Source organism: Nomascus leucogenys, chromosome 4 (genome assembly GCF_006542625.1).
Source record: "Nomascus leucogenys isolate Asia chromosome 4, Asia_NLE_v1, whole genome shotgun sequence".
Lineage (NCBI taxonomy): Eukaryota > Metazoa > Chordata > Mammalia > Primates > Hylobatidae > Nomascus > Nomascus leucogenys.
Window position 1 is genome coordinate 80613990 of NC_044384.1, and position 23447 is coordinate 80637436.

Sequence of the window (23447 nt, forward strand, 5' to 3'; positions counted from 1 at the left end):
TATCAGGGGAATTACAGCAGGTGCTCATCAAGTGGGAGCTCTCAGTAAGTCAGTTGGTTTATCTGACCCTGGTAGTCTTTCTTTACAAGTGGAAGGAAAATCAATGCATTCCATCTGTTATTCATTCAACAAACATGAATTGAACACCCTCCGTTTCTATCCCTTTTCTACTCTCCCTTTCCAGCCCTCTACACCTCCCTTTCTAGCCCCCTTTCTACTCCCACCTCTAGGCCAGAAATAGAAACCTGCACATCCCACAGTTGCTTCAGTATTGGCCCACACAATGTTTCTTGAAAAACAAATTAATTAGCTGCTAACATCTAAAGATGAGGGATTTCACATAAATATCCAGACTTTTGACTTCTTATTTTATGTGTGTGTATATATATATATATGGATATATATATGTGTGTGTGTGTGTGTATGGATATATATATGTGTGTGTGTATATGGATATATATATATATATATATACACATACACACACACATCAGTTTTCATCCACAGTTCCTGGCTCATAACCCGCATAGCCCTTGTTACAGTCTTTTGTTATAAGGTTGGAGTGTGTTAGGCCTCTAACCAGGCCCCAGAAAACAGAATCTTTCTCCCTGACCGCCTTCAGCCTTCTTTTCATCTGCTCCTTTTTCTCTCTAAGGCAGGCCTTAGCACCTAAAAATATATTCTAATCCTCCCCTGCCTCTGTTCATAAAGAAATTCTCTGACTGGTCTTGCATGACTGCAGGTCATAAAACTCCACTTCAGAGGGGTCCTGCCCCACACCCTGCAGGAAGGAAAGCTGCACGGAGAGACCAAGAAGAATCTCAACAGACAGGCACGGCTGGGCTTCCCCACTGAAGTCTATCAACACTGGATCTTTCCCTTTTTGTTCAATTACACTTTTTTTTTTTGAGACAGAGTCTTGCCCAGGCTGGAGTGCAATGGCGTGATCTCAGCTCACTGCAACCTCCACCTCCCAGATTCAAGTGATTCCCCTGCCTCAGCCTCCCGAGTAACTGGGATTACAGGTGTGCACACCACGCCCGGCTAATTTTTGTATTATTGAGAGGTGACAGCATGCTGGCAGCCCTCACAGCCCTCACTTGCTCTCGGCACCTCCTCGGCCTTGGCGCCCACTCTGGCCATGCTTGAGGAGCCCTTCGGCCCTTATTAGTAGAGACGGGATTTCACCATGTTGGCCAGGCTGGTCTCGAACTCCTGACCTCAGGTGATCCACCCACCTCAGCCTCCCAAAGTGCTGGGATTACAGGTGTGAGCCACCGTGCCCGGCTATTCAATCACACTTCTACACAGCTGTCTGTGCTTCCGTCATGCCTATCCAATGAAGTCTCCATAAAAGGCCCAAGAGGATGGAGTTCGGAGAGCTTCCATAGAGCAGAGCACGTGAGGTTCCTGGAGGGTGGGGCGCCCAGGGAAGACATGGAAGCTTCACACCCCCTCTCCCATACCTTGCACCATGCAGCTCTTCATCTGTATCCTTTGTAATATCCTTTATAGTAAACAGGCAAATGTAAGCAAATGTTTCCCTGAGTTCCGAGAGCTGCTCTAGCAAATTAATTGAACCCAAAGAGGGGGTCTTGGGAAGCCCGACTTACAGCCAGTTGGTCAGAAGCACAGGTCAAACAATCTGGGGCTTGCAATTGGCATTGGAAGTGGGGCCCAGTCTCATGAGACTGAGCCCTTAACCTGTGGGATCTGATGCTATCTCCAGGTGGATGGTGTCAGAATTGAACTGGAGGACACTAGCTGGTGTCTGCTGCAGAACTGACTGTGAGCTTGTTGGTGGGGAGAAAAGCCCCATGCATCTGGTTTAAGAAACATGTTACAAGAGTGTAGTAAGAGAGGCCAGGCATGGTGGCTCACATCTGTAATGCCAGCACTTTGGGAGGCTGAGGCGGGCAGATCACCTGAAGTCAGGAGTTCAAGACCAGCCTGGTCAACATGGTGAAACCTCATCTCTACTAAAAATACAAAAATTAGCCGGGCATGGTGGTGCACACCTGTAATCCCAGCTACTCGGGAGGCTGAAGTAGGAGAAGCACTTGAACCTGGGAGGCAGAGGTTGCAGTGAGCCAAGATCGTGCCACTGCACTCCAGCCTGGGCAACAGAGCGAGACTCCATCTTAAAAGAAAGGAAGAAAAAAAAAGAGTGTAGTAAGAGAAACACAATTTGAGTTTTTCCCACTTACACGTCTTGAAAACTTGGCCAACCTGGCATCACAGCCCACCTGCCAGTGTGGCAACTGATGGTGGAGCAGAGAAGGGCTGCCCCCTTGTAAGGAGACAGTAGTGACCGTGCCCGAGATGCCCACCCAGCCCTTCCATTTATTTCCTTTGCTGCCTGGGTCTCGAGCTTGTGATTCCTGCTCCAGACTGCAAACTCCCTGAAGGCAAGGCCTGCCCGTGTCTTATTTGACTTTGATTTCCCAGCATCTATCCCACTCTCCAGCACACAGCAGGTCCTCAATAGATGTTTACTGGATACAAACAATATTTCTGGGTTGCATGCTTCACATTTCTTCCAATATTAAAATTGTGCGATCGTCATACTGCTCTAGCCTGGCTCTGTGAAGCAGATTGGCAGCATAAGTGGCTCTGCTGTGTGCCATGCCGCCACCTAAATCCGCTCATATGTCAGTAGGGCGCTCCCAACATTTTCACTCTGTGATTTGACCTCTCTTCCTCCTAGCAATCTCCTCCTGGATGAGGACAGCAATGCACACCTCACAGGGTCACTGGGAAGACTGCATGAGATCATAAATGTCAAGCATAGCATCTAACACTTATTTTTATCACATTATGCTCAGTGCCTTTATCTCCAAGATAGCAAGAGTCTCCTCGCGCTTTGTTGGCTTATATGGTTTGATTTTGTTTTTTCAGCCAAGCCCCAAGGAAGAGATTAGAATAGAAATCTCTGTATTCTGAGAATTTTCTAGGTCCTCTCCTCACAAACATGAAGCAGGTAAAGACTTTATTGGGAAGGTTTGTATTTCTTACCAAGTCAATACTGGCCCTCAAGGGGATGATTAGGGCAGATCCGAGTGTATTTAAATGAGATCCTCTTGACAGCCACTGCGTGCTCAGAATTCACTCTTTCCTGAGCGCTTTAAACCCAGGAAGGAAGTATGAAGTGGCTTATGATCCTCAGGTTGGTGGCTCTCTCAGAATGCTTGGTCAAGTATGAGACGCGTGACATCAGCTGCCTCTCTGGGCTCCTTCTTGCCCTCTTCTTCTCTTGCCTCTTATTCTCCTTCCAATGCAGGGATGGGGAAGGAAACGTAATCATTTTCTGATGCTCATATAAAGTTTAAGTCTCCATTTATTGATGAGTAGCTTGCCATGTGTGCTGCGAGGCCCAAAGGTCTTGGGGCAGGTCTGCAGGGTTGCACAATTCCAGGGGCACCAGTCACATCATGGGCTATGTGAATGGGATGCCCTAGAATTGTTCAGTGCACAACCTGTGCAGCTGTACATGTGGTCCCATCTAGAAACAGAATTTCTTCTGTGCAATTTTCTAGGTTTTCTCTCTACTCCCTCTCTGTTTCCTTATATATGTGTCCCTTTGGCTACACCTCTGTCTCTGCATCTCTCTTAGCTCTCTATTGGGTGTCTCTGTGTATGCAACACTGTGTTTCTTTCTGTTTTGACTCATTCTTGTTTCTCTACTCTCTTCGTTTCCCCACTTTATTCCCAATCTCAGCATTCATGACTTTTCTCACTTCTTGGCTTCCTCTCTAACCCCTTACTTCTGGTTGAACCCTGGAGAGATCAGGAGGGCTACTTCTAGGCCCAGGTTTGCCACTGACAAGCAATGTAACCAGAGCCAAGTCACAAAGTCCCTCCATTTCAGATTCCTCCCCTGTAAAAAGAATATAATGATTCCCCCTCTACCACCCTCCCAGGGCTGCCTGAGAAAGAGACATTGCGATGGCAACAGCAATAGGAAGGGCTCTCACTATCAGGATCTGCTATATGGCAGGCGCATTATATCCACTGTCTCACTTAACACCTCCAAACATTCTATGCTAGGGAGGGTATCATCATTTCATCTTTTTTATAGATAGATAGGGAACTGAGGCTCAGAAAGGTCATATGACCTGCCCAAGATTACGCAATAGAACCTGGAATTAAACCTAGATCCATTGCCATGGTCTTTCCATTGCATTGGGTGTCTTTTCCTGATAATAAGATAACAATCATTAAAAAGCTTGGAAAATGCACGGTGCAATTACAATGCAAAGTGTGACAGTCACATTGTAGCAAGGGGCAGCCGATGACTGTCTCTTATTTGTTTCCCTTCCCAATGCTCGGTTGAAGAATCCCTCTGATGACCAAATCCATTCGAGAAAACCTCCGGGAAAAATGGCATGCTGAAAGATTATCTTGAGAAATATCCTTACAACCTGGCCTATAAGTTTCTTCATCAATATCAGGATAACAGAATATCTTTGGAACCCATGAGGAACTACCTGGATGTGAGTATGCTGGGAGGATGGAGCTCCAGAGCGCCCCCTAGGGCCCCTGGAAAGCACTGGGGCTCATCTGGGGCTGTGAGCCAGCGGGTTAGGGCTGGGGCTTCTGCCAACAGTGGGGAACAGGGACCCATTTCCAGAGGAGAAGAAACTCCTACCCTCTGTTGTTGGTCTGTGGTGACTGGGCCCAGCAATGACCAGGTGCCAGGTAGCATCCATTTCTGTGCCAGTGATAGTGTCACTGGGCACCCTTGAACCAAGACAGTGCTTGTTATGGGAACTTTGCCCTTTCTGAACTAAGGCTAATCCCTGAGCTGAAGGAGCCACACTGAAGGGTGATCCATGTCGGATCAAATGACAACAAAGAAAACTGCAAATCAAGTTTGACACCCTAGGTAGAAGTTTAGGCCAGGAAAGGTGACTCACACCTGTACCCCAGCACTTTGGGAGATCAAGGCAGGCGGATCACATGAGGTCAGAAGTTCAAGACCAGCTTGGCCAACATGGCAAAACCCCGTCTCTACTAAAAATATAAAAATTAGCCGGGCATGGTGGTGCATGCCTGTGATCCCAGATATGCAGGAGGCTGAGACACGAGAATTGCTTGAACCCAGGAGACGGAAGTTGCAGTGAACCGAGATTGCACCACTGCACTCTAGCCTGGGCGACAGAGTGAGACTCCATCTCAACAACAACAAAAAAAGTTTAGCCTTTGCAGCCCCCAGAATCAAACCAATAAAAAAGTTGTTGAGGCCAGATGCAGTGGCTAACATCTGTAATTCCAACACTTTGGGAGGCCAAGGTGAGAGGATCCCTTGGGCTAGGAATTTGAGACCAGCCTGGGCAGCATAGTGAGACCATGTCACTATAAGAAGGTTTTTTTTTGTTTTTTTGTTTTTTTTTTTTTTGAGACAGAGTCTTGCTCTGTCGCCCAGGCTGGAGTGCAGTGGCGCTATCTCGGCTCACTGCAAGCTCCACCTCCCGGGTTCACACCATTCTTCTGCCTCAGCCTCTCCGAGTAGCTGGGACTACAGGCGCCCACCACCACGCCCGGCTAATTTTTTTTTTTGTATTTTTAGTAGAGACGGGGTTTCACTGTGGTCTCGATCTCCTGACCTCGTGATCCGCCCGCCTCGGCCTCCCAAAGTGCTGGGATTACAAGCGTGAGCCACCGCGCCCAGCCTATAAGAAGTTTTAAAAATTAGCTGGGTGTGGTGGTGTGCACCTGTAGTTCCAGCTACTTGGGAGGGTGAGGTGGGAGAATCACTTGAGTCCAGGAGGTCGAGGCTGCTGTGAGCCATGATCATGCCACTGCACTCTAGCCTAAGCAAAAGAGAGAGACTCTGACTCTAAAAAAAAATTAAGTTATTGAGTCCCTGTGGTGTGGGATGCTATGATAAACTAACAATATGGTTATTGTTACTTATGCAACCAAAGGTCCATCTCTTCTTCAACAACTCATAGCCCATCCAGAGGAGTAGGCAAAAGTAAGTAAATGTCAGATAAAAGGACCAACTGTGTGGTATTAATATTATGTGATTCGAGTTTAAAGGAAGGAAGAGCACAGTGGCCTGGGCAACCTAGGAGGGCTGCCTGGAGGAGGAGGCACTCAGACTGGGCCTTCAAGGGTGGAAAGGATTTGGAGAGCTGTGGGGAACACTGGAGAGCTTCTCAAATGAAGGTGGTGGCTTGAGCAGAGGCTGTGTGGTGGGGCTGTTGGAAAGTGATTTCAGGAAACATGGAATGCCTGATGAGGGCAGGCACCCTGGGAACCAGGGGCATGGCCAGGATGCCAGGCCTTCCCTCACCATCCCTCCCGGGTCCTGGTAGCTGGTCTACGTTGGCATCATCACCATCGGAACACTGCCTCAGGAATTCAAGGTCATCCTGGACACAGGCTCCACTGACTTGTGGGAGCCCTCCATCTACTGCGTCAGTCAAGCCTGCAGTGAGTGCTCCCTCCCCCGTCTCATGTCCTCCCAGCACCTCCTCTTCGGTCCCCAGCAGGCCTGACAGATGCCCACCCCTTGTGTCTGCAGCTAACCACAACATCTTCAACCCTCTGCTGTCCTCCACGTTCCAGGTCTCAGGCCGGCCCATCAACATAGCCTGTGGCACTGGGCAGATGTTGGGATTTCTTGGCTATGACAATGTTAAGGTAACGTGGAAACCAGAGGCAGAGGCGGGGCTGGCCTTAGGTGTGACCGTCACTTACAGGACCAGACGCAGAAGCAACTGGGTGTGTCCATCTCTCCTAAAGCCCATCAGCAGCTGGCCGCCTGCCCTGTGGGGCTGTGACCCTGGAGAGATGGTGCCCCCGCTGGCATGCACTCTTCTCCAGAACAGCCTCCCCAGAGAGCGGGACCATCCTGCTGGAGGTGCTCGGGTGAGGGAAGCACAAATCTGCAGCCCCTTTTCCCACAATGAGTACAAGGCTGATTTTTCTGGGCACAGGGACAGAGGTGGGTGGGTAAAAACCACCCAATTTTGTGCTCTCACACTGTGGCAGGTGCCATGCTGGATGCTTCCACTGGAATAACTTGCTTAATCCTCACGACCACCCAGCATGGCAGACTCTACTATTATCTCCATTTTACATATGAGGGAACAGAGAGAATGAGTGCCTTGCCCAAGGACACACAGCTGGCAAGCTGCAGAGCTGGGAGGCAAAGCAGGACTTACGTGGGTGTGGAGTATTCTCGGGAGAGGGTAGAACTGGTCTGGGGCCGAGGGCTCCAAGCACCAGGCAGGGAAAACAGGGGCCACAGCTTCAGGGAAGCCCTGCCTCATAAATGGGTTCTTCCCATTTGTCTTTTAGAAGAAGGCAATCCTGCTGTCTATCTGTTTGTCCTCAAGTGGGAACCGTGTGGTCACGCTCAGAGTCTAATAAAAACTAGGGACTCCTCCCCAGAAGTGCCTGCACACACACACACACACACACACACACACACACACACCCCCAAAGGAGCATTTCTCAGGCAGAATTTTCCTAAGAACCCTAGCGGCTACATGGCGTAATGGACTACTGCTTCCCCCAGGGGATGTAGAAAAGACGACCTTTGGAGTTTGCAATGAATTCTGTTTCTGTCATCAGATCACAGTGACACCAGAAAGGGGACAATCCTGCTCTCTACCCATTTGTCCTCAAGTCGGAACCGTGTGGTCACACTCAGAGTCTCACCTGTGAAAAGGGAATGTGGCCTCTGTGGCTAAGTTCGGACGATGTGAAGGGGGCGTAGGGGTTGGTTAGAATCACAGCCCACAGGAACCCATGCTTGCGTAGGTGCCACTCACGGCACAGTGGCCCCAGGCTTCCCCTGTGAAGTTAGTGCTATCTCCTCAGCCACCTGCACCCCCGCCCAGCCCCAGCCTCACTTCCCAAATCTTTCCACAGAAACACCCTCCTCTCCCACAGATCGGGGACCTTGTGGACATAGGCCGGGGGTTCAGCCTGAGTGTCAAGGAGCCCGGCAAGTTCATGAGATACGCGGTCTTCGACGGCATCCTGGGACTGGGCTACCCCGGCCTTGACGTAGAAGGAGCCACCTCCGTCTTTGATAACCTGTGGAACCAAGGCCTCCTTTCTCAAAACCTCTTTGCCTTCTACTTGAGTAAGTGTGGGCTAGACGAGCCCTTTCTCCAACTCGGCTGTAAGAAGCTTTCACTTGCATGAAAAATTACAGACTCTCTGATCCAGAAGTTTCCTGAGAGATAGTCTGGTCCAGGGAGTCAGCAAACTATATCCTGGGGGCCAAACCTGGCCCGTCACTTGTTTTTGTAAATAAAGTTTTATTGGAACAGAAGCATGTTCATTCGTTTATGATTGTCTGTGGCTGCTTTTGAGCACCAATGGCAGCACTGAGCAGTGCAACAGAGATTGTGCAGCCTATGAAGCCTAAAATAGGGACACACTGGCCCTTTATAGAAAGTGTGCTGACCCCTGTAGTCCAGTCATTCAACAGATGAGGAAACAGACTCAGAAAGGGGCTCTGCACAAGACTGCCCAGTCAGGTACTGGTAGTGGCAGGACTTGAACTCAGCCCTCAGGACTCTCCCCCATGGCAAGTGGTCCATCCATCAGCAAGCCTCCAGTCACTGCGCTTGGTAAAGGAAAGCTGGTCTCCTGACTGACTTAGGGTCTGGTGGAGGGTAGGGGAGAAGGAAGAAGCACAGACAGCAGGACAGCCCTGTTGACAGACTGCGCCCTCCCCACAAAGGCAGTGGTTGATCCCCCAGATCCATGTAGGAAGCAGGACAGTGTGGTGGTTGAGGCTGCAGGCTCTGGGAGACATGAGTTCAAACCCTGGCTCCATAGCACGACCTTAAGGTGTTTAACCTCTGTGAGCCTCAGGAACACTCGTACTCAATCAAAGGAGATGATTCATTGAGCACCTACTATGTGCTGGGTACTGTCTGTACACATGAAGGAGACACACAAGAAGTAGAGAAGGCAGACGAGAAATAAGTAAATAAATAAAGGAAAAATATAACTCTGATAGCAATTGGTTCTGTAAAAGCAACAAATCAGGGTGATAGAACAGACAGGGATGAGGGTGTGAGATGGGCGGTGGGGAAGTCCTCCCTGAGCTGAGACCTCATAATGGGAAAGAGCCAGTCTTGAGTGACTAAGTGCCTGGAGCAAGGAAGAGCGAATGCAGAGGAGAAATGAGAGCGTGCAGCATCCGAGGACCAGCAAGGGGGCCTGTGTGGCTGCAGCACTGGAGGCGGAGGCAGGGGCAAGGTTACCCTGGGGTTTTGCACTAAGTGGAGTGGAGGCCTCTGGCAGCGGGGTAAGCAGGGAAGAGACATGATCCAATGTACAGTTTTGAAAGCTCAGCTTGGGTGCCCACTGGAGGATGCCCACTGACCAGAGTGGAGGCAGAGAGGCCAGGGAAGAGGCTACATAGCCTCTCTAGAAGAAAGAGGTGGTAGCTTGGTCCAGGGAAGGGGAAGAACAGTGCAGGGAGTGAGAATGCGTGCTGGAGGAAGAGCCAACAGGATGTGCTGACGGATTGGATGTGGAAGGAGAGGGGTCTGCAGAGCTGTTCCTCCCTCGCTATGATTTTACTGTGAGCCCAGAACCAGCTACACAATTTGCAGGGCCCAGTGCAAAATGAAAATGCAGGGGCCCTTGTTCAAAAAATGTGAAGAATTTGAAGGCTGGGCATGGTGGCTCAAGCCTGTAATCCCAGCACTTTGGGAGGCCGAGGCGGGCAGAGCTCAGGAGTTCAAGACTAGCCTGGGCAACATGGTGAAACCCCATCTCTACAAAAAATACGAAAATTAACCGGGCATGGTGGTATATGCCTGTACTCCCAGCTACTTGGGTGGTTGAGACGGGAGGATCACTTGAGCCCAGTAGGTCGAGACTGCAGTGAACCATGATCATGCCACTGCACTCCAGCCTGGGTGAAAGAAAGAGACCCTGTCTCAAAAAAAAATAAATAAATAAAAAATAAAATAAGAATTTCAAGACAGCAACAGTGGCGGCTCACACGCCCATGGAGACAGCCCTGGGTGAAAGAAAGAGACCCTGTGTCAAAAAATAAAATAAGAACTTCAAGACAGCAACAGCAGCAGCTCACATGCCCATGGAGACAGCCGTGTGTGAGCCTGAACATGTGACCTTAGTCCTCCGTGGTCCTCTGTTTTTCCAGAAAATGACAGGCTGGGTGAGGTGGAGGTCAGACCCCTCTCTCCATGGCACCCTCAACTGCATCTCAGGGTCTGCTCTGATTGCTGGAGGAGACCTGGCGCTTCACAGAAGAGTGGGGTGGCCAGAGCCCATCTCAGAAGCCAGACCATCCAGGTTCAATCCTCAGCTTTACAACTTGCTACTGACCTTAGGCAGGTATTCAACCCCTCTTTGCTTCAACTTCTCCATCCATAAAATGGGGAGCATAGTAGTGCCTGCTCCATAGGGCTGCGTGAGTGTGTGTGGATTAAGTGAGTAACAATAGCAGTCCCTTAGACAGTGCCTGGTGCGTCTCTGAGCCTGAAGAATGCTACCCATCGCTCTCCACTTGCAATGAGCCATTCCTGTTTCTCTCCCCTCCAGCAAGGAAGAGAAGGGCAGCATGCTGATGCTCGGTGGGGTGGACTCCTCCCACTATACCAGAAACCTGAACTGGGTCCCAGTGTCCAAACTCCTCTACTGGCAGATAGCCATGGACAGGTAAGCCCCTGCCTGTGGCTCCTGCCCCAAGTGATGCCACCCCCCAAACACACACACACACACGCACTCACAGACGCATGCAACCACACACACACACATGCCTCACAGACGCATGCAATCACACACACACACACGCACTCACAGACGCATGCAATCACACACACACACATGCACTCACAGACGCATGCAGTCACACACACACACACGCACTCACAGATGCATGCAATCACACACACACACATGCACTCACAGATGCATGCAGTCACACACACACACACGCACTCACAGATGCATGCAATCACACACACACGCACTCACAGACGTGTGCATTCACACACACATGCACTCACAGATGCATGCAATCACACACACACACGCACTCACAGACACATGCAATCACACACGCACTCACAGACGCATGCAATCACACACACACGCACTCACAGACGTGTGCAATCATACATACACTCACAGATGCATGCAATCACATACACATGCACTCGCTGATGCATGCAATCACACACATGCACTCAGACACGTGCAATCACACACACATGCACTCACAGATGCATGCAATCACACACACACGCACTCATTGACGCATGCAATCACACATACACACACGCACTCACTGACACGTGCAATCACACACAAACACGCACTCACAGACGTGTACAATCACACACACAGATGCATGCAATCACACACACATGCACTCACAGACGCATGCAATCACACACACATACGCACTCACAGATGCTTCCAATCACACACACATGCACTCACAGATGCGTGCAATCATACACACAAACACGCACTCACAGATGCGTGCAATCACACACACAAACACGCACTCACAGATGCGTGCAATCACACACACACATGCACTCAGACGCATGCAATCACACACACGCACATGCACATGTGGAGACACATCCAGTCACACAGGCTCACAGTCACACATGCACACAAACACGTGCAGTCACAAGACACGCGCACACCCACAGCATACCCATGGGCTCAGCATCCCTCCAGGCTTCCTGACCAGGGTCTTGACCAGAGAGAACGAATCAGGCTGAGTCTTGGCACCAAACAAGGGAAGGGGAGACCTGGAGCCCTGGGGAAGCTGGGATCTCTGGGAAGAGGCCCGTGCAGTGGGGCGGGCGGGGAGTGTGGTCTGAGGACACTAAAGTGCAGTGAAAAGGCATCACCAAGAGGTCCACCAGGCTTAACAGAGGCATGATAAGTGACCAACCGTCCTGATTTATCTGGGATCGAGGGGGTTCCCGGTACACAGGACTTTCATTTGGAAAACAGGGAGTGGAGACCTAAAAGTAAATCATACTAAAATACACTCCCCACTCCCCCCATCCCAGGCACACAGCAGGGCAGGCAGCTGTGACAGGGTCAGGAACCTGGTTCCCCTGAAGTGCCTGGGAACACAGGGACAATAACTGACCGGACTCTGGGTGACACCATCAGACAAAGGCTTAAAATATCTTCAGAGGCTTCTGTAGCCTGTGGCTTTCCCCTTGGGCTGCCTTGGGCATGGCCCTGGCCAGGGCCTCAGCACCTGAGCCTGGGACTGCCGGGGACACAACCTCTTCCAGAGCAGCCTGCAGCCCCCTTCCCATCACTCTGAGCATCTACTGCCCACGAGCGCTAACTGCTTCAGAAACACAGGTCTCTGGTGTCCCTCATTCATTCATTCAACAAACATGTTGAGCATCCACTGTGTGCTAGGCACATACCTGAGGGAGGCACTGAGTTCACAACCTACTCTTACAGCCCTCACTGTGCAGTAAGGCAGGCGTGCAGGAGCCGAGACACACAAATCATACATTCCCACATTGAGACCTGCTAGAGGCTGACCAAGAGGGGACCCAGAGCTGGTCTGCAGGCAAGTCATCCCTGAAAAAGTGACAATTCAGCTGGCGCCTGGAGGATACAGAGAAATTAGCCAGACAAAGGGGGTGGGGGCAGTTCTAGGAAGCGAGACCAGCATGGGCAGAGGCCCAGAGGCAAGAAAGAGGCTGGCGCATTCAAGAACTGAAAAGTAGGCCAGGCACAGTGGCTCACGCCTGTAATCCCAGCACTTTGGGAGGCTGAGGCGGGCAGATCACCTGAGGTCAGGAGTTCAAGACCAGCCTGGCCAACATGGTGAAACCCCGTCTCTACTAAAAATACAAAAATTAACCGGGTGTGGTGGCACATGCCTGTAATCCCAGCCACTTGGGAGGCTGAGGCAGGAGAATCGCTTGAACCTGGGAGGCAGAGGTTGCAGTGAGCTGAGATCACACCACTGCACTCCAGCCTGGGTGACAGCATGAGACTTTGTCTCAAAAAAAAAAAAGAACTAAAAGGCAGACGAAGGTCAGCATGACCAGTGCAAAGGGAAGCCGAGAGAGGTGGGCATGTGCTGAAGGGCTGCTCTGGAGACAGCCAGGGAGGGGTGGGAGGGAGGGGGTGCTGTAGAGTGAAGCTAGTGCCTGCTTTGCACCCCGTCTTTCAGCATCAGCATAAACGGGAAGGTCATTGCTTGTGATGGCAGCTGCCAAGCCATTGTTGACACCAGGACCTCTTTGCTGATTGGCCCACAGAACTCTATCCATGACATCCGGAAGAAGATCAATGCCCAGCATTACTTCAGTAGTGAGGTAAAGGGTCAGGCCCGAGGGTCACTCCAGGGCTGTCCGAACACTGCAGGGCCAGCGGGACCAACCTTCTCTCCCTCTCTCTCTGACAGTACATCATCAAATGTGACACCATCAACACCCTGCCTGACCTCATCTTCACCATCAACGGCATCAATTACCCAGTACCAGCCAGTGCCTACATCCAGCAGGTGAGGGGCCCAGCCCTGGGGTCTGGGCCTGGGATCCTGGGACTTGTCAGAATCCTTGGGCTGCAGCTAGAGGAAGAGGTCCTGTGGAGGCCAAGCTGTGCCACTGCAGACACTGCAGAGTCCACCTGGCTGGGCTGGTGCCTGCCACCAAACAAGCTTCTTGATAGTATAATAAAAAGCAGGCTGGGACATCCAACGTCTCTGACAAATGTTGAGCGATGGTCACCCCGTGCCAGCACAGTGCTAACACTAAGGAGGGAGGGACCCTAATGACCTTTGCCCCAAGGAGCTTCAAAGGATAAACACGGAGCATTGGCTATTGCAATCTCTGAGATCATCTGAAGAAATAGTGACAGGCAGGGTTGGCTGGGGACAATCCCATCACAATTATTAACAGTGCTCCTTTCCTATCCCCAAATGCTCCTGGTTTAGATGATAAATCACATGGTCGCTCTAGTCTTAGGCCACAACTTTACCTTGCTAAGCCCCAGTTCCCTCCTCCGTAAAATAGGGTCCCAGCCCCTCTTTGTGGGGTGGTTAGGATGTTGACGTTTAAAGAGGATATACAGGGACCATGCAGCCCCCTGACACATAGTTGAGGGTCAATCAATGTCAGTTCCCCAGGGAAGTCCAGGGGGAGGCTGAATGGGTTAAAAGAAGGCTTTCAGGAAGAGACAGAATTTAAAGGATTCTAAATCCACAGTCTCACACAGGCAAGGGGAGCATTGCTTGGGTTGGGGTCAGATCTAGGCTGGACCCCATCCAAATGGCACCCCAGGGAGCTGTGCAAGGAAGTGGCTTGGGGCAGACAAATTGACAGAGTAGGGCCATCCGATGTGATGAGGGCTGGGGACACACAGGTGCCAGGGGACCACTGAGGAAGGTCATCCACCCCAGCCTGGGTCCCAGGAAGGCTGCCCTGAGGGGCTGCTGGAGCTCAGTCTTTAGGAATGAAGGGGGTTAAAAGAAGAAGGAAAGACAGTCTCTCGGAGGGAACATCACGAACAAGGGTCAGAAGGAGAGACACAGCACAGTGTGAGGGGAACCACGAACAGTTCTGGGTCCTCGGTGGGCAACCCACTTCTGCTGCCGCAGAAGAAAGCCACTTGGCTCCTGCGAAAGGAGGGGAACGGAGCTAAGAAGCTTCCAGGTCTGGATATGGAAGGGGGTGGCAGGGGAGGACGTGGGCTAACCATTGAGAGTTTCTGTGTTCTCCAGCATCGTCCAGACATCTGTTACAGCAAATTTGAAAAGTACGTTGACCCATCGCCCAACGCAAACACCTGGGTCCTGGGAGACGTTTTCCTGAGGCTGTATTTCAGCGTTTCTGATTGGGCAAACAGTAAGACTGGCCTGGCTCCTGCAGTGTAAAATGCTGGACCTTCTCCAGAAAGCAACCAAGCCCACCTCAAACACATATTCAAACACTCGGGGGGATTCCTGCCCCGCGGGGGCTGACCCCAGCTGTGTTTGGTACTCTGCAAAGTACTGTTCTCAGGGGATAATAAAAGATTTTATTTCAGATGGTGCTAATATTCACAGTTGCTTCTCTTTGGGTCAGGGAGGTAACATGGGAAAGAAGCAGGACTCTAGAATCTAGTCCAGACCACAAGTTAGATAAGCATCTCACTTGTGAATGAAAAGGGAGGCTTAGGGAAGGATACAGGGGTCGCTGCGGGAACCAGTACAGGTCCAAAGACCTCAGTGACCGGACTCAAGAAACCAAAAGCCATCAGCTCGCTCTTTCCCTCCCTCCTTTCCTTCTTTCATCTTTGATTCTCTTTGCCTGAGAGCTTTGTTTTCTCAGGCTTCTACCCAGTGGAGGACTTTGCCACTAGGACTTTAACATCCTTAAGGCAACTAGGCAGAAAGGAAAAAACGCTCGGCAAATTCCAGGGTGCCAGGGAGGACTCTGATTGGTCCACCTCAGGTCATGTGTCCATCCCTGGACCAACCATCATGGCCAGGGAATGGGGCACGATGATTGGCTCTACTTGGTTAGCTGGCCTCGCCTATGACCTGGAAGTGATTGACAGTTTCCTCTAGAACCACATAGCTGGAGCTAGGGAAGAACTGTCCCCAAAAGAAGTGGCAGAGGCAAGCTGTAGACAGATGGAAGAGCTTGGGACTGCCCCACCAACATCTGTCACCTCCTCATTCAAAAGGATGATAAAGGAGAATTTAAAATAGACTCCAGGACAGGCGTGGTGGCTCACACCTGTAATCCTAGCATTTCGGGAGGCTGAGGCAGGAGGATCACCTGAAGTCAGGAGTTTGAGACCAGCCTGGCAAAAACGGTGAGATCCCATCTCTACTAAAAGTATAAAAGTTAGCCGGGTGTGGTGGCACACACCTGTAATCCCAGCTACTTGAGAGGCTGAGGCACAAGAATTGCTTGAACCTGGGAGGTGAAGGTTGCAGTGAGCCAAGATTGCACCACCACACTCCAGCCTGGGCGACGGAGCGAGACTCCATCTCAAAAATCATAATAATAATAAAAGAAAAGAAAAGAAAATAGAATCTATTCTTCCCATCTTCACAGGACCTTTGACAGATCCTTTGGTGGGCTCTGAGTGGGGCCCTTCCCACTGGGAAGGCTCCACCCTGGCTTCCTACAGCAAGGCAGGGAAAGGACCCCAGCCACCAGCTCTCTGCCACCCACAGCTGCAACGCCCTTTCCAGTCCTGCGTCCCATGTGAGGGGCCCTTGTGGACACCCAGGCCATTCCCATCCCACAAACACCCAGCATGGCCCTTCCCTTGGCCTCAAAGACTGTCTTGGGGAGGGAGTCTCTCATATAAAAAGGGACCAAAGGGGCCAAAGCCTTCAGCCTTCCTAAGCATGCCATCCTGGTCTTCCTCCTGGGCACTGCTATGAGCCATTTGGTTTGAGCCGCCACCGTTTTGGAAGTTTGGGGTGAGGGAATCACTTCCTCTTGCTTGGAGACCCCAGGCAGAGGCCCAGGACTAGGGTGGCTGGGGCCAGAAGACAGAGGGAGGGGAGCCCAGAGGGAAGAAGGAGCAGGAAGAACAAATAAAATGGAAAACAATGCCCATCTTCATGCATGGCACTGCCCTTTGCTCAGGGGAGACAAACATCATCAGAAGTGATTCTTTGTCTTCCTTCCTTCACCATCCTTTCATTCAGTACATATTTATATTTCCATGTGCCGGGTGCAGAGGTGGACCTCTGGGGTAGAGGGCTGGATTAGGAAATGCCATTGAGTCATGGAGACAGAGACAAACTGTAACAGCTAGCAGTGAGGGCCTGATGGAAGGAACGGCAGAGGTGACAGGAGGAGGTCAGAGGAGCGATGGGCTTTGTCTTCAGGAAGCCAAGAGAAGGTTTCCAGGTGGGTGATGCTGAGCTCAATCTTGAATGATGGCAAGGAATTTTCCAGCTCTAGAGGCGGAAGGCTGTTCCAGGTCACGGAGGCATGTGTACAAAGACATCAAGTCACAAAAGGACAACTTCTGGGTTTCAAGGGACCCTTGGACTAGAAAAGACTCTGAAGGGCCACCTTGCCTGATGTCCTGCCTCCCTCGGGGACATTTCATAAAGGAAAGGCTGTCCTCCCTGTGACAGTCCCAGAGGTCATCTGTCCCTGGACCCTATTCCCACATCCCATATCCCTCGGCCGTAGAATATCGTCCTCACGGATTTCAACAAACTCCACTCCTAGGCAAGTCGGCCTTAGAAACATGCTTCCTGGGGTTCCCCCAAAGACTGGCAGCCCCCTCTTGCCAGCCCGCCCTGAAACACACATCAGTGTGCAAATCCACTGCGTGTACATGGCTATGTGTACTCCTTCCCTTTGGGACGACATAGGGTTCCGATCACATAAAAGCAAGGAAAAGGTGAGATCAGAATTGCTTACATATATATATATATATATAGAGAGAGAGAGAGAGAGAGAGAGAGCGAGAGAGAGCACATATAGAGATATATAAACAATATATATAAACTATATATGTTGTTGCTGTTGTTGTTGTTGTTGTTGAGACAGTGTCTCTCTCTGTCATCCAGGCTGGAGTGCAGTGGCGCGATCTCGGCTTCACTGCAACCTCTGTCTCCCAGGTCCAAGCAATTCTCATGCCTCAGCCTCGGAGTAGCTGGGACTACAGGCGCCCACCACAATGACTGGCTAATTTTTGTATTTTTTTAAGTAGAGATGGGGTTTTGCCACGTTGGCCAGGCTGGTCTCGAACTCCTGACCTCAAGTGATCCACCCACCTCGGCCTCCCAAAGTGCGGGATTACAGGCATGAGCCACTGTGCCTGGATGCTAATATTTTTAAACAATAACTATAAACTGGGCTTAATGGAGATTCAAGTTTGTAAAATTGATTTTCCAGGGCCGGGCGCGGTGGCTCACGCTTGTAATCCCAGCACTTTGGGAGGCCGAGGCGGGCGGATCACGAGGTCAGGAGATCGAGACCACGGTGAAACCCCGCCTCTACTAAAAATACAAAAAATTAGCCAGGCGTGGTGGCGGGCGCCTGTAGTCCCAGCTACTCAGAGAGGCTGAGGCAGGAGAATGGCGTGAACCCGGGAGGCGGAGCTTGCAGTGAGCTGAGATTGCGCCACTGCACTCCAGCCTGGGTGACAGAGTGAGACTCCATCTCAAAAAAACAAACCAAAAAAAAAAAAACTGATTTTTCCAGCTAGGTCTTCATGGAACCATAAGTGATGTCTCTCTTGGTCAGAAACCACCAATAAGAGTATGAAGAGGCTGGGCGCGGTGGCTCATGCCTGTAGTTTCAGCACTTTGGGAGGCCGAAGCAGGCAGATCACGAGGTCAGGAGTTTGAGACCAGCCTGGCCAACATGGTGAAACGCTGTCTTTACTAAAAATACAAAAATTAGCTGGGTGTGGTGGCACACGCTTGTAGTCCCACTACTTGGGAGGCTGAGGCAGAAGAATCGCTTGAATCTGGGAGGTGGAGGTTGCAGTGAGCAGAGATCACGCCACTGCACTTCAGCCTGGGCAACAGAGCAAGACTCTGTCTCAAAAAAAAAAAAAAAGTAAAGAATAGCTCAGTTGATTTTCTGAGGGCTTTACATATGTTTTCTCATTGCAAGGCAAGTAATGTTGTCCCCATCGTACAGATAAGGGAAGTTTCCTCAGATCTGTCTGGCTCCAGCACCGAGTGCCAGGCACACAGTAAGCCCTCTGTAAACATGTGTTGTATAAATGCATGGATGACGGGCTGGCTTTAGCTCAGCGGTTACTTCAACAATTCTATGATAAATGGGTGGATGAGTAGTAAATGTCCCCACTATTGCACCTCGTGCTTCTTGGGCAGGAGACACATATGGTGTCAGCATGGCTTACTTCCATTATATCAACCACAAGAGGTCAGGGTTTGCACCCTTAAATGTCTGTCTTTGTCTTCGGGGAGCCAGGGGAAGGTTTCCACGGCACAGGCTGGAGCTGGTGTCTATTAATGATTCAAACTACTTTTTTTAAGATTCATCAAGTGCAGCGGAGAGAAGGAGGGAGTTACACTCTTTTTGAGGCAGGGCTCATGCCTGTAATCCTAGCACTGTTGGAGGCCAAGGCAGGTGGATCACTTGAGGCCAGGAGTTTGAGACCAGCCTGGCCAACACATTGAAACCCAGTCCCTACTAAAAATACAAAAAATCAGCTGGGCATGGTAGTGCACACCTGTAATCCAGCTACTTGGGAGGCTGAGGCATGAGAGTCACCTGAACCCGGAAGGCGGAGGTTGCAGTAAGCCGAGATCCCACCACTGCCCTCTAGACTGGGCGACAGAGTGAGACCCTGTCTCAAAAAATAATAATAATTAAACAAATAAATAAATAAAACTCTTTTTGAAGTTCTGTATTTGTAACCTGTGCCAAAAGCATGAGGATGAATTTTGATCTTCAAGGCAAAACCCTGGCCAGGCATGGTGGTGCATGCCTGTATTGGGGGAGGCGGAGGTGGGAGGGATCGCTTGAGCCCAGGAGATTGAGGCTGCAGTGAGCTATGATCATGCCACTGCACTCCAGCCTGGGCAACACAGCGAGATCCTGTCTCTAAGAAAAATAAAATAAAATAAATGTAAATAACAAAGCAAAATTCTGCCCCCTCCACTTTTATCCTTTACCAACTGCAGACCAAACAGATTCATAACCTTTGTTGAGAGAGAATGTGGAGAAAAAGATGGCTCTTATCAAAATTAAAATTTCTCTCTTTAAAACGTTTTTGGATTGTAGGATCTCTGTGTTGTATGGAACCTCAAAAAGATAACTGAGTATATCATTCCCAATTCTGGTTTTGCACCAGAGTCCTTAAGCTTGGGAGGCTTTTTATTATTCATGCACATGGCCTGGGATTAATTTCTAATCTTCTGAAAAGAATCTCAGCCTATTCTTCTCATTATTTTTATGCTGTTTCCTAAGAAGTGAGAAGAAATTAGAGCAAGTGACTATAACGTCTATCAGTAGATTGTGTTGAGTAAACGTCCTTAGTTCTAGGTGGTGTCATTAGCCTACAGTTTATAATTTGGGGATAGTGAAAAAAAGCATTAAAGCATATTAAGAAATAAAGCACTTTTTTTTTTTTAAAGACAGCTCTTGGACACTTCTTGTGAGTGTAAATTGATACAGTCTTTTTGGAGATGATTTGTCCTTAAAATGTGTATGGCCAGGCCGGGCACAGTGGCTCACGCCTATAATCCCAACACTCTGGGAGGCCAAAGCGGGTGGATCACCTGAGGTGGGGAGTTCAAGACCAGCCTGACCAACGTCGAGAAACCCCATCTCTACTAAAAATACAAAATTAGCCAGGCATGGGTGGTGCATGCCTGTAATCTCAGCTACTCGGGAGGCTGAGACAGGAGAATCGCTTGAACCCGGGAGGCGGAGGTTGCGGTGAGCCGAGGTCACACCACTGCACTCCAGCCTGGGCAACAAGAACAAAACTCCGTCTCAAAAAAATAAAAAATAAAAAATAAAAAAAAAGTATGGTCTTTGTCCCAGCAATTTTGCTTTCAGGATTTAGGCTAACTCAATGGTCAGAAATGCCCAGAGACATATATAAGCAGGGATGTAATCTTCAGAGTCTCTTACACAAGGGAAAATCTGGAGCCTCCCAGTGTCTGTTAAGCAGAGTGCCCCCAGCATAGGTAGACAATCATGCAGCCATCTTTTTGGTTTTTTATCATTTTTGTTTCTTCTTTTCTTTTTTTAATGTTTTTTTTTTAAAGTGACAGGGTCTCAATATGTTGCCAAGGCTGGTCTCAAACTCCTGAGCTGAAGTTATCCTCCTGCCTTGGTCTCCAAAAGTGCTGGGATTACAAGCGTGAGCCACCACACCCAGCCTTTCTTTATTTTTCTTTTATTTATGTTTTTATTTTTTTTGAGACAGGGTCTCACTCTGTTGCCCAGGCTGAAATGCAGTGGCATGATCACAGCTCACTGCAGCATCAATCTCCTGGGTTCAAGCAATTCTATCTCACCCTCCCGAGTAGCTGGGCCTACAGGCATGCGCCACCAGCTCTGGCTAATTTTTTTTGTAATTTTTTGTAGAAACGATGTCTCATCATGTTGCCCAGGCTGGTCTTGAACTCATAGGCTCAAGCAATCGTTCTGCCTCAGCCTCCCAAAGTGCTGGGATTACAAGTGTGAGTCACCACACCTGACCTTTCCTACAAAATATTTTTAATTTGTTTTTTTCTGCAGCCATCTTAAGTCACATGACCCCAGTCTTGCTGAGCGCACATCAATGTTAAACTTTCTGCATGTGAAGAGTGTGACATTGCCCATGTAAGCAAATGTCCTTGGAGACACACACTAAAGATTTAGGAGCAAAGGATCATGATGTCTGCAAGCAGCCAGGCATGCGGGGCCCAGAGCCTTTCTGCCCGAGTTCAAACCCCAGCACTGATACATACGAGTCACGTGACCTTGGAAAAGTTTGTTTCTGAGCCTCAGTGTCCTAATCTGTAAATTTGGGATAAGAATAGTCTCTTCTAGTCATGGGTAAGGGCAAGAGTAGGTATGCTAATACGTGTGGGTTTCTTCCTGGGGTACTGGAAATGTTCTGAGATTAAATCACGGTGATGCTTTTACAACTCCGTAAACATGAAAAAGACCACAACTGTACACTTTAGATGGGCAAATTTATGATATGCGAAACACACCTCAATAAAGCTGTTAAACTTTATAAACAACAACAAAACATTACAGGGAAGAACAGTTTCTGCCTTCTAGGACTACAGTGAGGACTCAATGAATTTATCATATAAAACATTTAGAACATGCCTGTCACCTCGTAGCATGAGCTATTTCTATTTTTTTTTTTTTTTTTTTTTTTTTTTTTTTGAGGCGGAGTCTTGCTCTGTCGCCCAGGCTGGAGTGCAGTGGTGCGATCTCGGCTCACTGCAAGCTCCGCCTCCCGGGTTCACGCCATTCTCCTGCCTCAGCCTCCGAGTAGCTGGGACTACAGGCGGCCGCCACCACGCCCGGCTAAATTTTTGTATTTTTTAGTAGAGACGGGGTTTGCACCGTATTAGCCAGGATGGTCTCGATCTCCTGACCTCGTGATCCGCCCGCCTCGGCCTCCCAAAGTGCAGGGATTACAGGCGTGAGCCACCGCGCCCGGCCGAGCTATTCCTATTTTAAACAACACCAAAGACCAAAAAGTTAACCGTTAGCCAAAGGATTTAACACTCATTCTATCCAAAAGGCAGCTGTATGGACAATTTTTTTCTCCCCTTATACTTTTCTGAGTTTTTTCCGTGATTGCTTTTAAGATCCTGGGAAAGCTAAGCATTATTCTATAAAAGAGAGGGAAAGACCCCCAATAAAGAGGAGGCTATGTCTTTGCTGGGGTTGCCTGGGTTCCTGCTGGAGAGAATTGTTCCCCAGAGAAGGCCATCAGGAAGCCGACTGTCAGTGGAGGACTGACGCCTAGTGGCCAAGGCGGATATTACATGCATACATGCATTGGCACACACTCCGCGTGGTGGTGGGTGGTCTTAGACCCACCATTGGTTCCATCTACTTGAACAGTTACTTAGCGACATGAAACCACTGTAATATAAACTCTCCTACCTTTAGACCTGCGAATCCCATTTGAGAAATACATCTCACATATGTAAATATATGTTTATTATTAGTAGTTATAAAATATGTATTAGCTGCAAAGATTTTCCCAGGGAATCTATTATCAGTGAAAGATGGAAGGCACCCCAGATTCTAAAGGAAATTATCAATAGGAAAGAATCTGCTCCTGGCTCTTTTTCTTTTATTTATTTATTTATTTATTTATTTATTTATTTATTTATTTTGAGACAGGGTCTTGCTGTGTCACCCAGGCCAGAGTGCAGTCCACGATCTCGGCTCACTGCAACCTCTGGCTCCCGTGTTCAAGAGATTCTTTCGCCTCAGCCTGCTGAGTAGCTGGGACTACAGGCACGCACCACCATGCCTGGCTAATTTTTGTTTTTTTGTTTTGTGTTTTTGAGATGGAGTCTTGCACTGTTGCCTGGACTGGAGTGCAGTGGCGTGATCTCCATCTCAGCTCTTTGCAACCTCTGCCTCCCAGGTTTAAGCGATTCTCCTGCCTCAGCCTCCCAAGTAGCTGGGATTACAGGCACCCACCACCATGCCCAGCTAATTTTTTGTATTTTTGTAGACATGGGGTTTCACTATGTTGGCCAAGTTGGTCTCAAACTCCTGACCTCGTGATCCGCCTGCGTTGGCCTCCCAAAGTGCTGGGGTTACAGATGTGAGCCCCCGTGCCTGGCCTGCTCCTTGCTCTTAAAGTGATGAGCGTGGACTACATCTGCTCATCCGTCTAAAGAAAAGCACAGACCATTTTTACAAATACAGAATTTTGATATGTTGCCAAAATGTTTTGTGTAGAACAGAATACAATGAAAAATTAGCTGCCTGAGTTTTCATTACAAAGATTATATGAACTATAGA

At 49.4% G+C, this 23447-nt stretch overlaps 1 protein-coding gene across 1 annotated transcript; it reads left to right on the plus strand.

Moving 5' to 3' along the window:
* The first annotated feature begins 3143 nt into the window (after positions 1-3143).
* On the plus strand, positions 3144-17192 carry LOC115834651 (pepsin F-like). Its single transcript, XM_030810044.1, is given in 12 exon segments — positions 3144-3196; positions 4336-4378; positions 4380-4493; positions 6321-6438; positions 6530-6648; positions 7906-8105; positions 10549-10665; positions 13178-13322; positions 13412-13510; positions 14729-14852; positions 16129-16205; positions 17154-17192. Coding segments are annotated over 12 exon segments (1248 nt in total).
* Positions 17193-23447: the final 6255 nt, after the last annotated feature.